Genomic DNA, 15,674 nt, shown 5'->3' on the forward strand with positions numbered 1-15,674 from the left:
TTAAAACATTATGAATTTCACGTTTATAAAGCACTTACATAAAAATACATAAAATGGAATGTCTTTGCATAAAAATGAAGTATCTTTCTCCTTAGAAATGTAGAATTGTTCATAAAGAAACTGTAAAGTTAAAAAGTAAACATCTGCACATGTTGCTTAACCAATGTTTTAACTATGTTACTAAACATTCTCAGTCCAAAGAGTCAAATATATTCCTGCAAAAGCAGCATTGTAACATGGACACATAAATACCAAAACAAAAGAATCTGAATAGACCCAGGTTAATATTTGAAATACCTGGTAATGGTAATATTATTTATTCTTGAAATAATTGCTGAAAATAATGAAATTAATGAACTTTCCAATGCTCAGCTCAGATTATGTGAATTGTGGAGGGAAAATGTTATATTCCTTTTGAAATTAAACTGTGTAACAAACTTCCAAAATTAAACCGCTTTACTATATTTTATTGATATAAATACAACAAATTTCATTAAGCATCAGCTACCATTTTACCACTACACAAGAAAAACAAAAGTCAAAAGAATCTCAATGCAAAAAGTCATTACAGAAATGTTTTCATTGCCATAAAGTCATCTCTAAGAGCATCCTATATACTTTGTACCATTTGCTTATAATCGATTAGATACTTGATATGAAGCAAAGCTGAATTTTAATCAAACTTTTATTTCTCAGTGGAAAATGCTCTCTTCATCAGAGGTGGCTGAGCTTTTCCGACATCAAACATCATCTCCAACGGAGGGTTGTTAAGAGAACACCAATCAGGTATACGGCCTGTCTGATTATAATATTCCTTTGAGACTGAACGGCTCCCAAGTATGTCTTGTAGTGCACCAAAAATAGCTCCTGTGTGGTTAAAAAAACAAAACAAAAAAATGAAAAAAAAAATTTTATTTAAGATGTAAACTTGTACTAGAAAATTTTATGTACACACACGTCCAACTCATTATTTGACGAGAGAAGTGGTGAAATTCAGCAATGCATAGTCACTCTTCAAATTAATTGCAGCTGTTTTGTATCCCATATTTTTGAATAACAGGGTAAGCCACAATTCCTGTGTTGAAAGTGACTTAAATGGCCTATAGCAGACTACAGTGAAAATGCTACCAAGCATTAACTGTGTCTAAAAGCAGGTGAGGTAGAGTGGAGTGGAAAGTATTTTTAATTCTGTGTAAAAACAGTAAATAATACTTTTAGTTTTCTTTGCCACAATTCCAAGATTGTATGTCAATAAATAAAACAGCACTGTAAAACGTTAATAATCATCATTATAATGCCACCCAAGTCTCTGCTAAAGACTTTATAAAGACCCACAAGGTGGTCTTTAAAAAATAATGCAGTAACTGGGGCGCCTGGGTGCATCAGTAGGTTAAGTGTCAGACTTTGATCTCAAGGTCTGTGAGTTCAAGCCCCATGTTGGGCTCTGTGCTGACAGCTCAGAGCCCGGAGCCCGTTTTAGATCCTGTATCTTCCTCTCTCTCTGCCCTTCCCTTACTCATGCTCTGTCTCTCTCCTTCTCTCAAAAATAAAAAAAAACATTAAAAACAATTTTTTAAAGAAAATAAATAAAAAATAATGCAGTAACTAAATCTATTTGTCCTAGACCAAAATTACATTTTGACCGAATTTTACTTTACAAGAAATACAACATTCATTTAAAATCTCAATACTTTTAGGGGCACCTGGGTGGCTCAGTCAGTTAAGCATCCGGCTTCGGCTCAGGTCATGATCTCACGGCTTGTGAGTTCGAGCCTCGCGTCGGGCTCTGTGCTGACAGCTCGGAGCCTGGAGCCTGCTTCTGATTCTGTCTTCCTATCTCTCTGCTCCTCCCCTGTTCTCTCTCTCTCTCTCTCTCTCAAAAATTAATAAACATTAAAAATAAATAAATAAATAATAAAATCTCAATACTTTTTCTCATGATCAAGATACCTATTAGCTGTAAATGCATCATAAAACACATAGCAGAATTATACAGGTATACACATCCATGCTTGTTTTTCTCTTCAAAGTACATATGTATATACTAGCTCTAGGCTATTTCCTGATTTCAACAAAACTATCATTTCCTATGAACTATCATTCAATGAACTCAGTCACAAAATAAAGTGTAATTATAAAATAAAGAGATCAATTCTCATATATGACTCACAGGTTAGCTTTAGAAGGAACTAAAACAAATGTCTTGAGCAATGGTAGCAGCACTGGAATAAAGGCACAGCTATCACTATTATGAGAAATGATTTTCATTGGATGAAGTTTATTTAAAAAATTAAAGTGCAAACGCCAAGAGAAATAGGGATATAACTCTGAAAATTAACACTTCAAGGAAAAGTCAATGTTCAAAGAAAATTATTTAATAGTTCTATTAGTTTGTTACGTGAATGATTTTTAACACTGAATCTATTACAGCCATTAATATACCATTCAGGAACCAATCACTATATAATCATCTATATTGTAAAAACTAAATTCTTACCTCCCAACCACGCCACACAATTGGCCTTTGCGGGTGGAGTATGGATTCGGAATGTCTTGGTGCCGAGTACTTTTTTATATTTTGGTTTTTCTACCAAATACCTTATTTCCGCCAGCAATCTGTGGAGAAATCCTGGCAACATCGACGTGCCACCTATGACTACCAAATTCTCTGCGAGCTGCTTTCTGGTGTCTATTGGGCACTGTTATTAAAGAGAAAGAAAAAAAAGAATTTATCCTTAGCTGTATAAATAATGCTTGACTGGATTAAAGAAAATATACAGATTATGCGTTACAAATTAAATAGGTGATCAGTACTATTACCACAGAAAAAACGCACATCAAGGTTTCTTTAACAAGGGAGTTTTTCATGTAGCAAATATAACCATGAAAATATTGCTATATACTTACATGGAACTTGAAAGATTTTAAAATCTAACAGTTTAGAATTTAAAGTTCCACAGGACACACGGTAGTTATATGTGAGTAATCTCATTTTCAAGACAGAATGACTGAGTCGAGCAAAAAATAGGAGAAGAAATAAAAGAACTTCATTACTTTTTTTAGTAAAGAAAGTATGTGATAACTTCACAGTATTATATCCAGAGCCAGTTGTCAAGTGGGAAGAAAACATACTTAGAAAAACTGTTTCCACATCAGTTCTAAGAATTAGAATGTTAAAGTCTTTCACTGATGCTACGTTTTTCATAAAAGTCTCTGAGCAGAGCCCCAGAGGTAGACAGTATCTTCCAAATCAATGGTATTTCACATGGAATTCTGTGATTCCAGTCATTAAACAAAGAAGACATTATCATATACCCTATGGAATTTAAAATTCAATACTACCCAAACCTGCACTTAAAGAAACTACAAGCTGTACCAGGTACAAAATAAAAATCTGATATTGTTGCTAGGGAAAAAATACACAATAGCACTTATTATCCCTGAGTTTGAAATGTTGTTAAGTACCATCTTTCAGTGCCAAAGTCAAACTCTGAAACTGTAACATTTAGCAGAAAAGCTAACATTGTAACCAGCAGCTAAAATAAAAATACAGAAGATAACATGTAAAAATTTCCTCAGGGCACCTGGCTGGCTCAGTCCGTACAGCATGTGGCTCTGGATCTCGAAAGTGTCAATGCAAAGCCCACGTTGGGTGGAGAGATTACTCAAAAACATCAGTTTCTCTAAAGGGCTGTAGTTAAAATGGAAACTTTTTGCAAAATCAAAATACCTGTATAAGAGAATCCAGTATTAAAGTGGCAACTGATTTCTCTTCATTATCTTGTTCAAAAAGAATTTCCACAACCGAATCTCTAGTGAGATTAAAAACAGAGAGTGCTTTGTTGGCATCATATGATAGAAAATATATCATCGGTTCTATTTTTTAAGTACCAGTACTATGTTAACATAGAATAATTATGAAAACAGAAGGTGTTTGGGGGCACATGGGTGGCTCAGTCAGTTAAGCACCTGACTTCGGCTCAGGTCATGATCTGACAGTTTAGAAGCTCGAGCCCCACAGCTCAGCTCTGTGCTAACAGCTCAGAGCCTGGAGCCTGCCTCGGATTCTGCGTCTCCTCCCTCTGCTCCTCCCCCACTTGCACTCTGTCTCTCCCTCTCAAAAATAAACATTAAAAAAAAATTAAAACACGAGGTGTTTGCATTTGTTTTTTTTTTTTTTTCAACGTTTATTTATTTTTGGGACAGAGAGAGACAGAGCATGAACGGGGGAGGGGCAGAGAGAGAGGGAGACACAGAATCGGAAACAGGCTCCAGGCTCTGAGCCATCAGCCCAGAGCCTGACGCGGGGCTCGAACTCACGGACCGCGAGATCGTGACCTGGCTGAAGTCGGACGCTTAACCGACTGCGCCACCCAGGCGCCCCGATGAGGTGTTTGCATCTGTAAATGAGGAGACCAGCACCTGCCTCACAGGTGTTTGAGGTGAGGATTCAATGAATCAATAGAACAGTGCCTGGTACACAGGAGGCTCTCCTTATGTATTAACTATAACTATTATTATGTACAGATTAACAGACATTTTGTCCAGTTATACTTCCTTAAGCCTAATAACAGAAAATAAGTGATTCTATAAAAGCTAGTTAAGATTCACGAAACAGATCTGGGGGCGCCGGGGTGGCTTAGTCAGTTAAGCATTCAACTTCGCCTCAGGTCATATCTCACAGTTCATGAGTTCGAGCCCCGCATCAGACTCTCTGCTGTCAGCACAGAGCCTGCTTCAGATCCTCTGATCCCCTCACTCTCTGTCCCTCCCCTGCTTGTGTGCACTCTCTCTCTCTCAAAAATAAAAGTAAACATTAAAAAAAAAAAAAGATCTGTAGTGATACAAAAGATTTAAAAACAATCCCCTCCCCAAGCATTTCTCTTGTTTTTAAAAATAACGTATGGCAAAGACTGCTAGTTGCCTAATAAAATACCCATTTTCCATTTTCCTATTTGTTCTCAAAAGAACCCATTTTGGGATAGCACAAGGAAGGTCTTTGTGGTGATGGAATAGTTCTATATCTTAATCGTGGTGTGATTACAGAAATCTACGTGTGATAAAATGATACGAACTATATATACATGTTACACTGATGCCAAATTTACTGGTTTTGCTATTGTGCTACAGTTAAGTAAGGTGTAACCATTGGGGGAAACTGCGTGAAGAGTACATGAGGCTTTCCTATATCATCTTTGCAATATCCTGTAAATCCTGTAACTTGAAAAAAAAGAGCTCCATTTTTAAGCTGGATATAATGCCCTCCTCCAGTTGAAACACTGTATTTACCTGCCTCCCTTGTAGTTAGATGTGTAGCTAAGGAACAGAGGAGATGGAGGCAGAAGCAGCATTTGGGACTTCTGAAAGACATCTCCTTAAAAAGGACAGGAGCACTTTTTTCTTTCCCTTCCTAGGGCTGCTTGCTTTAAACACAGATATAGTAGCTTTAACTGTATCGACCACCCTGGTATCTAAGGACAGGACTACCCCCAAAAGGATGAAAGATGAAGGATGTTTGGGTCCCTGGTGGGAGCTGCCATACCATTCCTGGACTATCTACCTCTGAGCTTCTTTTAAAAGAGAGAGACGGGGCGCCCGAGGGGCTCAGTTGGCAAAGCACCGACTATTGATGTCCGCTCCAGTCATGATCTCACAGTTCATGAGTTCAAGCCCCGTGTGGAGCTCTGTGCTGATAGCATGGAGTCGGCTTGGGATTCTCTCCCTCCCTCCCTCTGCCCCTGCCCAGCTCACCTCCCCCTTCCTTCCCTCCCTCTCAAAAACAAACAAACAAACAAACAAACAAAGCTGAAAAGAGACAAACTCCTATCTTGGTGAAGCCACTATTGTCAGGTTTGTGTCACTGGTGGCCAAACTAAATCCTGAGCAATGCAATACAAAACTACCTACGCATACGCATATATAAACACTATTTCTTAAAAATAAGATTTAGATCAGACTATGCACACCACTCTGAAGCTTTCTTGAATCTTCTTCAAAACATAAAATTCTCTTCATGCAACTCCACCCACTCACTAGCTCCTCATGTCATCAGTAAGGTTACTGAGGCCTGCAGTATGCTGAACACTCGTAGGTGGTCAGCCACCTGCTGTAATGCCTGCATAATTCCACTTCCACCAGTTGAGTTGAATGCTTACGGAACAATAGTTTCCTTGTTCCAAGTCTTTTATTGCCAATAGATTTGATATTGAAATTATGCAATTTTACTGTTACTTAACCCACAAAATACTAGGGGTAGAAAATAAGTTGTTTTTCTATGTGAACTGTTGAATGCTTCGAAAAGACAATCATTTTTAAAATCTTTTTAATACAGGTAATCCAACTATGAAAGTCTAAAAAAACCACCAATAGGAATTCTGTACCAAGATGGATACACAAATAACTTTAAGTTCTCACTGCACTTAAAAATTCAAATGACCCTTCTGACTTACAAACTGTGTGTGTGGTCTGAACCGTGTCTAATTATGTTTCAATGGAACTCGATTTTTAATAGGAAAAAAACATATGAGCAGACAACTGTAAATCCATTGGGTCTGAAATGTGAGACACAGTGTTTTTTTTTATTCCCAAATAACCAAAAAGCTATTATGAACCAAAAAGTTGCATATTCATCTCCTTCAACATTTATTTTCTTCTTGTATTTTGGGCTCTACTATACAACCTGGAGAAAATTTAAAACAGTAATTTAAGGAGTATAACCTAAAGAAGAGGTAAAATGATAAAAGCTACTACCAAAAAGTATTACATTCTCACTCTGTTGTTCTCCTACCCTACCATCTGTAACATCTGTGTATTCATGTTCACCCTTATAGATCTCAACCTCTGTATTACCTCAGATCTTCAATATCTACATAATTCTTTTCTGTGGCATCTTCTAATATTTTACAAATGAAACTTATAAATACAAATTTTATTTTTTATTTTTTTTATAAGAGCTACAAACTCTTTATTTTTACTGTTATTTTAGAGAAAGTGCACGTGTGACCAGGAGAGAGGGGCAAAGGGAGAGAGAGAGAAAATCCCAAGCAAGCTCCACACTCCGTGCAGAGCCCAATGCAGGGCTCGATCCCATGACCCTGGGATCATGACCTGAGCTGAAATCAAGAGTCAGATGCTCAACCAACTGAGCCACCCAGGTGCCCCTGCACATACAAATATTATAAAGCTTGTATATAAAGAAAATGCTATTGTTACCAATATAATTATGTAAGTCTGTAACTTATATAGCATCATTGGATAGAATAAAGAAAATGAAAAAGTGAATTACTAACTGGTCCTTAAGATTTAGCATATTTGGAAGAACGCATTCCTTCTAACATGACGTTTCAAAGCAGGTGCCAGCAAACTATGGCCTGTAAGCCAAATCCAGCCCACTTATCTTTGTAAATTGGAACACAGCCATGCTCATTCATTTACATATTGTCTTGTGGCTGATTTTGCATTCCAAATTGTAGACTTGAGTACTTGCAACAGAGACCATATGGCTCACAAACCTCTTTACAAAAAAGGTTTGCTGAACCCTGTTTTAAAGTATTGTACTTTATTCTCTACCTTGAAGAATAGTTCCATTACTTCTAAATTACTATGAAGAGCAGGAAAAAAATTTTTTTTAATTTAAATATTTTTATATAATTTTAAAAATTTTACAAAATAAAACTTTTCAAAATTAAGAAGCTGAATAAAATTAATCATGAACAGGGAGGCGTACTGAAAAACACATAAAATTGTTAAATCAGCAATATTAAAGGCTTATATATTTTTAAAAGCCAAAAATTCATTTTAGTTCATTATTTTGCTCATAAAAATTAAGGTCTACCTGATTGATCCAAGAACATGTAAAATCTTCTCTCCATCTAATGGGTAGTCAACATTTGGGGGTGGTGAGGGACGCTGAAATATAAATATCATAAGCATAAATACATAGGTTATAACCTCTGAAAAAAAGAATATACATTTATTTTTAACTTACCTCAGTATTCCCATCAATATTAAATTTTGCTGCTTGGATTTTTAATCCACGTTTCAGATCACTTACAAAGCAAGTGCGCACTTATAAGAAAGAAAAGGAGATTTTGTTATGGTTTGTGATTGAATCGATCTCTGTCCCAGTTAAAACAATTCTATTCAAGTGGACATACTGGTCAGCTATTCCTTCAGATTTTACAAACTATCTCTGCCTTTAGTTTGGTTATGAGAATTTATTCACAAATAAAAAACTTTTTCATTCACTGAGGAATAAGATATGTTGTGTGCTCATCTTTCATAAAACCACATTAAAAATAAAATACCTCTGAGAAAACTATATTTTTTATATTCCTGGCATAAAGAGTACCATAATAAAATTTAGTATTATGAATATGTAGCTATTCTGAGTACCATGTTCCTTTGAACCACTGCTATCCCTAATCTTTTTTTTAAATTTTTTTTCAACGTTTTTTATTTATTTTTGGGACAGAGAGAAACAGAGCATGAACGGGGGAGGGGCAGAGAGAGAGGGAGACACAGAATCGGAAACAGGCTCCAGGCTCCGAGCCATCAGCCCAGAGCCTGACGCGGGGCTCGAACTCACGGACCGCGAGATCGTGACCTGGCTGAAGTCGGACGCTTAACCGACTGCACCACCCAGGCGCCCCTGCTATCCCTAATCTTAACTATCTATTTGATTCTTTTTAAAAATCTTGGTTGGCCAGGGTTGCCTGAATAGCTCAGTTGGTTGAAGGTCCAACTCTTGATTTTGGCTCAGGTCATGAGCCCAGGGTCATGGATCAAACCCTGTGTCAGGCTCCATGCTCAGTGCGGAGCCTGCTTAAGATACTCTCTCTCTTCGTCTGCCCCTCTCCCCTGTTTGCATGCACTCTTTTCTCTCTAAAAAAATAAAAAATAAAAATAAAATAAAAATCGTGGTCAGAACGAACGCAAGGCTAAATTTTGCTCTTAGCCGCAGTAAGGCTCCCTGAGTTTAGGGTTTTTTGGCATATTATTTTCTACCTCTAGCATACCCCAACACTACCATTTTCCCTCTACTATCCCACTTTTTTTTTTTCACTTTGAACATTTATTCTGTCAAAAATTATTTGAGTTGCAAAGTACCTTTTATAACAAGCTGCTTCAAAATAGTTTCAGAAGGTAAGGAATAAAAAATGTTTAACTAGAAACGAAATTAATGTTAAATGTGAAAAATCTAATGACTTGGTTAATTACTTGCAAAACACGTTAAATATATGTATCCTAATAAGAGTCTTTTTATTCGTTAAAACATATTGAGAATCTACAATATACTAATATGCTAATAGTAAGCTAGGTGCTCAAGTTACTCAGGTATTATCTATTTTATTCAAGTCCTCATAAATATCAAAGCAAGATAAGTATCTACATATTGTAAAACTCAGGTATTACAATAAGTGAAGAAATTTTAGGTAATTATATCACATAAGTAAACAACATAACGAAGAACAAGATCCACCTTTCAGCTCCAGCTCTAACCCTACCTACAGTATTACACTGAACAAATCACTTAATATTTCAGGGCCCAACCACACCAGATTATCTTCAGGTCTCATTTAATTCTAAAATCCATTATTGTCTGATTCTCTCTTATGAATTTTACATGACATTGTCAGTACTGAAGAATATGAAATTATGTTTTAAATGCTTTTCCTTTCAGTGAATCAAAATACCAGAAAACTCAATTTAAACATTATCATAAAAATACACTCTAGCAAAGAAGTAATATATCTTTTTAAAGCAACTCCAAGGTTGCCTGCATGGTTTAGCTGGTTAAGCGTCCAACTCCGGCTCAGGTCATGATCTCACAGTTCGTGGGTTCGAGCCCCAAGTTGGGCTCTGTGCTGACAGCTCAGAGCCTGGAGCCTGCTTCAGATTCTGTGTCTCCCTCTCTCTCTGCCCCTCCCCCACTTGTGCCCGCGCATGAGCGCGCTCTCTCTCTCTCTCTCAAAACTAAAAATAAACATTAAAAATTAAAAAAAAAAAAGTGAATCCAATATATTTTGGCCCCAAATATAGAACTTCTAAAGTCAGTAAAATGATTAACCTTGTATATATGTATTTAAAAACTAGAGTAAAAAAAAATTCTATACAACATAAAACCAGTGGCTTTCTTAAGCAGTTTATTCATACTGTGCAAACTATTAATTCCCTGGAATTACTGTATACTCTATAATTGTAGTTTCTTCAATAAGACATCATAAATAATGGCAAAAGCTTCCATAAATCTAAAGGAAAATAAACATTTTATTTACATTATCACATAGCTTATCCTGTATATTAAATACTTTTAGGATATTACATTATCAATTGAATATATGTTGTACATCTGTAAATATTTAGAAACACATGCCCTCTAAACTAATACTTAAGGATAAAAGGGACAAAAGTGGGAACTGAGTTTACCTTTAATGTCCTCTAGGACACCTTCTGGAATTGAACCTAAAACAGAAATTTTATTTAGAGAAGTTTAATAATAAGCAAAACCAGTCCACTAAATTGCACTCACATTTCCACTTTCCATTTGCGCAAAATTTTTTAAAGAGCTAAGTACTGTAGCTTTTTAAAAGCCAAATAGAAACGCCACCATTTTTCAAAGCCAAACCAAAGCACAGAAGTTGAAGCCAGATGTGCACCAAGTCCTACCAGATATTACACACTCAAAACTTGGATAAAAACAAGATCTAATAATATATTAGAATAATTGGCACCACATAGAAATTGACCACAACAATCCTTTCTGCTATAAAAAGATTTGTTGGGTATCTTGTGGTAAACTACTTAGAAGAAATAGGAGTTATTAATTTTTCTTGTACAAAAAGTGAGGTTTCAAGTTTGCTTATCCTTCTGTGATGTCGGTAATATGCTAACCTAATACTTATTTTTAGAAAGGATCAGACACAGACTCTCAACTTTTTTTCTTCAAGGTAAAGGTGACATTTAAAAAAGTGAGCAAGAATGTATCTATTCAAAGAAATCTATACAATTTAGGGAGCCTCTAGAAGGTGGATGTTTGGATATATTACCATTTTTATGTGATTTTGTTGCTAAAAATCTAGTTCTCTAAGTCATACTCAGAAACAAAATTTTCTAACCTAAAATTAAAATCTTCTAAACTCAGACTTTTTAACTCATTGTTAATTATGTAAAAATATTCTGATTTATAAGAACAAATTATTTATATCAAAGAAGACAGAAATTTATAGCTGAAAATGGAATCATGATTTAATAAGGGTAATCATGCACTTCTTCCATCTGAACTTACATACCTTGTTAGCTATATCTTTAAGTTATGGCAGCCACTAAAACTAAGGATTAATATAAATTAAACTTGAAAGCCACACCTTCAAAATATTAAGCCATAACCCTTAAAAAAATATTTTATCACGTTGTTTTGAGGAACAAAAAACTTTTAGCCCTAGTTAAGTATAACGTTAGAATTATTATTTACCATTATCTTGTCCTTCCCAAAATCTTACTTTTGTGTGTTTCATAATATAGTAATAGTGGTATACATACATCTTACAAATAAACACACATATGTATTGAAGGTATATGCTCAAAAGCTTTTTACTGATGGGGTCAGTGTGTGATCAAAAACTTTGAAGACTTCTATCCTTAAGTGTTGGGACGTACCTCACAAAAGGATAGAGATTTCCAAAAAAATTTTAATTTGGCTATGAAGAGATGAGAGAAATGTAACTATAATATAAGTGCTAAAAACTGTAACATTCAATTAATGTTATATTTTCTTTAGGCATATTCAAATGAATTTCAAAATGTAACAAAGAAATTTTGTAACATGAGAAACAGTTTTCTTTAGGCAAAAAAAAAAAAAAAAAAAAAAGTAAAGCAGGCTTGAAAATAAAACCCTTATTTTAGCTGGGGGTAGATGCTACCCCCCTATATTCTTACATAATTTGCTTTTAACTGTACACTTTTTGTTCAATCAATGTACTTGGGTTAGTCTTTATAAGTTACTTTAATGTATTTATTCTTTTTGAACTAGGTTCCAAAAACTAAATGAAAAAACTCATTCAAAGTTCATATAAGGATACCCACATATACATGAGATTTGCCTCTCCTCCTTGCTAAGAACCTTGAGAAGAGATATTTTAAATGTATTTGCATTTCTGATCCTCCTACACGTGTCCTTCAGCAAACAATGATATGATTTAATTCCTCAGTCAGTAGGACTGAAAGGCTATCACAGACTCAGATTTGGGAAAATATATCACGGAAAGATTAGAATCAGAGACCACGATGGTTGGTTAAAGAAAGGGTATCCAAGAATGTACAGTCCAGAATTGTAAGGAAATGTTATCATCACTTTTAAACATCTTTATTAAAAATATTTCGTGGGGCGCCTGGGTGGCGCAGTCGGTTGAGCGTCCGACTTCAGCCAGGTCACGATCTCGCGGTCCGTGAGTTCGAGCCCCGCGTCGGGCCCTGGGCTGATGGCTCAGAGCCTGGAGCCTGTTTCCGATTCTGTGTCTCCCTCTCTCTCTGCCCCTCCCCCGTTCATGCTCTGTCTCTCTCTGTCCCAAAAATAAATAAACGTTGAAAAAAAAAAATAAAAAAAAAAATATTTCGAATGCTACATTACACTCATTATCTTTGGATACTTTTGTCTTCATGACATACTAAAAGAGTAACAAAATTTACCTGCAACAGATAAATTAGGGGTGCCTGGGTGGCTCAGTCAGTTGAGTGTCTGACTCTTAATGTGATGACCTTGTCTGGCTCAGGTCATGATCCCAGGGTCCTGGGATCGAGCCCATGCTTAAGATTCTCTCCCTCTGGGGCACCCTGGTGGCTTAGTCGGGTAAGCGTCCGACTTCAGCTCACGTCATGATCTCACAGTTCATGAGTTCAAGCCCTGTGCCAGGCTCTGTGCTGACAGCTCAGAGCCTGGAGCCTGCTTCAGATTCTGTGTCTCCCTCTCTCTCTTCTCCTCCCCTGCTCACATGCTGTCTCTCTCTCTCTCTCAAAAATAAATAAATATTTTTTTAAAAATTTTAAATAAAATTAAAAAAAAAAGAAAAATATATAGAAGAATGCAATTATTATCTTAACTACCAAAAGAAAAACAGGAAAACAATATAAGCAAGGATAAACGTCCTAAAAACCTGTCTTTCTCTTTCCAACATTTATTTAGTGCCTAGGTAGTATACTAAGTGCTTCAGATTGAAAAACAAGTAAGACAGATCCCTAAAGTGTACTGAAGGAAATTGGTGAGTTAACAGGTATATGAGGATGTGTCATATGTGCTGTAATAAATGCTGGTGAAGGCTTAACAGAGAGGGGAGAAATTTATTCTGCTTGGGGAAAATGCGAAAGGCTTCACAATAAAATGACACTCTGGCTGAGTCACGTAGAGGGATGAAAAACCCAACCAGGCAAAGAAAAACATCCAGGTATGAAGGCTCAGGTTTATGGGAGGACTAGTGGTGCCTGGAAAACTATACGAAATTTACTGTAGCTGAAAAAGGTGCACAGGGTTAAGTTGAATAGTTAGGGCTACAAGGTAGAAAGTCAGATTGGGAAGAAATGTGTTATCAAACAAATAATTTGGATTTTAAGCTGTGGAGCCAGCAGAAACCCTCAAGCCAAAGAGCAAGGTAATCAAGTTTGTATTGTGGAAGTTACTCCTGGCAACAGTAGAAAATAGACTGAATATGTCCAGAGAATGGTCTCCTGAAACAATCCAAGCAAGAAACAATGAGGGTCTAGTTTACAATGTCTTTGTTTTCAGATGGTCAGTGGTACAGATGATAGAGAAAAGGAGATGAGATTAAAAAGAGATTTCTGAGGGAGAACTGAAAGGATTTTTAACTCCCAGTTTTCTAAAATGGGAGATAAGGAAGATGGCATCTTTATCTGATAACAATTTGTTGAAATAAATATGGAAGAAGAGATAATGTGTTCCCATTTTGAAGGTCTTAAATGTGAGGTACCTAAACATGCCTAGTTTACATCTAATAATCAGTTGGAAATATGAGTATCAAGTTTAGAAAGGTCAGGCCCAATGACACATTTGAGAATCAACAGCATATTGATGTAGCTGAAGTTATGGAAACAGATGAGATCACTGTTAAAAACCAGTGGGGGGGGGGGGGGAGAAATAAAAGAACACATCCCTAGGGAATATCAGTAGAGAAAGCAAAAACAAGGGGAACCAAGGAATACCTGGAGAAATAATAGAACATCATAAAGCAAGAGAGCTCAGAATGCCAAGGGAAGAGATAATATCAAGAGTATAGGACAGGGGCACCTGGGTGGCTCAGTTGGTTGGGCATCTGATACTTGTTTTGGCTTGGGTCATGATCTCGCAGTTTGTGATTTCGAGCCCCATGTCAAGCTCTGTGCTGGCAGCATGGAACCTGCTTGGGTTTCTGTTTCTCTCCCCACCCCCCAACTTCTCTCTCTGACCTTCCCCCCAAAAATAAACTTAAAAAAAAAAAGAGTATATGATAATCCACAATGCCACAAGTCTAGAAAGTATGACTAAGATTAAATTACTGAACTTGATTAAGAGGTGAAGAATAACCCTATAACTGAAGCAATGTCATTAGAGTGACGTGAGGGAAAAGAGAGTAACTATACAATGGGGCAAAAAACCATTATGAGCCGAAGAATGAAAAGGGAATATAAACCAGTATTAAATAGTTGAAAATAGTTTTACCCATCACAGAGGGAAGGCTCTGCTCTTTAGCAGCACCTGTGTCAACAGTACATTGTTCCAGTAGCTGAGTTTCCAACTCCCTGAAGGTTAAAAAAAAAAAAAAGGTACTGGAATTAAAATATTGCACTTGATATCTTCTCTTACTTAATACTTTTACCACATCATAGTGGGTTATAATGCTTTACACAAAAGTGGTTTTATCCTTAAAAGATGAATACATCGGGGGGGGGGGGGATGGGCTAAATGGGTAAAGGCCGTTAAGGAATCTATTCCTGAAATCATTGTTGCACTATATGCTAATTTGGATATAAATTAAAAAAATAAAATTAATAAAAAAGATGAATACATTCAAGGCTAAGAGAGAATGGAATGAGTAACATTAAATGTCCATCAACCTTCTATTGATACTGTCAAAATATTAACATGTTTTTGTGGTACAGGTGAAGCAAATGTGCTAAATCTCAAGAAACTTACTTGTGAAGAGCTTTTCCTCCTAGAGGGAGTGCTCCCCAACAATTCAGTACTGGGATCCCTTCATATATCTATAGGGGAGTCAAGGATGTAACCATTTTAGGAGATAAAATGTGGTTTCCTTGGTTATTTTCCTTACCTTCTGTGTATTAAGTCAGCTTTGGTAACAGGTTCTCAATATTTTTAAGAGGTACAAAATATCAGTCATTTTTCAAAATTTTCTCCAAAGACAAAGGTTACACACACCCACACATATACACACAGAATTCATTAGTTAGAACTGAGGTGTCTAATAAAGTAGCTACTGGCCACATGTGGCTACTGAGCACTTGAAATGTGGCCAGTTTGAATTCAGATGTGCTGTAAGAACAAACCCAATACCAAATTTAGAAGACTTAACACACACATACAGAAAGCCCTATGAAATATCTCATTATAGTTTTTATACAGCTTATGTGGAACTAATAGTTTGAATATATTGGGTTAAATACAGTAA

At 36.2% G+C, this 15,674-nt stretch overlaps 1 protein-coding gene across 3 annotated transcripts in view; it reads right to left on the reverse strand.

Moving 5' to 3' along the window:
- The window catches only part of ACTR10 (actin related protein 10), a 27,497-nt gene continuing 11,823 nt past the window's right edge, over positions 1 to 15,674 (reverse strand). For 2 of the 3 annotated variants that reach the window (XM_086709651.1, XM_086709652.1), the window contains exons 6-13: positions 15,182 to 15,249; positions 14,708 to 14,787; positions 10,429 to 10,464; positions 7,988 to 8,067; positions 7,835 to 7,908; positions 3,731 to 3,812; positions 2,498 to 2,699; positions 1 to 867 (exon numbers count right to left, since the gene is read on the reverse strand). In XM_086709651.1, the coding sequence (XP_086565777.1) occupies positions 686 to 867; positions 2,498 to 2,699; positions 3,731 to 3,812; positions 7,835 to 7,908; positions 7,988 to 8,067; positions 10,429 to 10,464; positions 14,708 to 14,787; positions 15,182 to 15,249 (804 nt within the window). In that variant the 3' untranslated portion in view covers positions 1 to 685. The remainder of the gene's footprint in view (positions 868 to 2,497; positions 2,700 to 3,730; positions 3,813 to 7,834; positions 7,909 to 7,987; positions 8,068 to 10,428; positions 10,465 to 14,707; positions 14,788 to 15,181; positions 15,250 to 15,674) is intronic. The other variant, XM_086709654.1, reaches the window with a different exon arrangement.

This window comes from Puma concolor, chromosome B3 (genome assembly GCF_028749965.1).
Source record: "Puma concolor isolate L17-30 chromosome B3, mPumCon1.1.hap2, whole genome shotgun sequence".
Taxonomy (NCBI): Eukaryota; Metazoa; Chordata; class Mammalia; order Carnivora; family Felidae; genus Puma; species Puma concolor.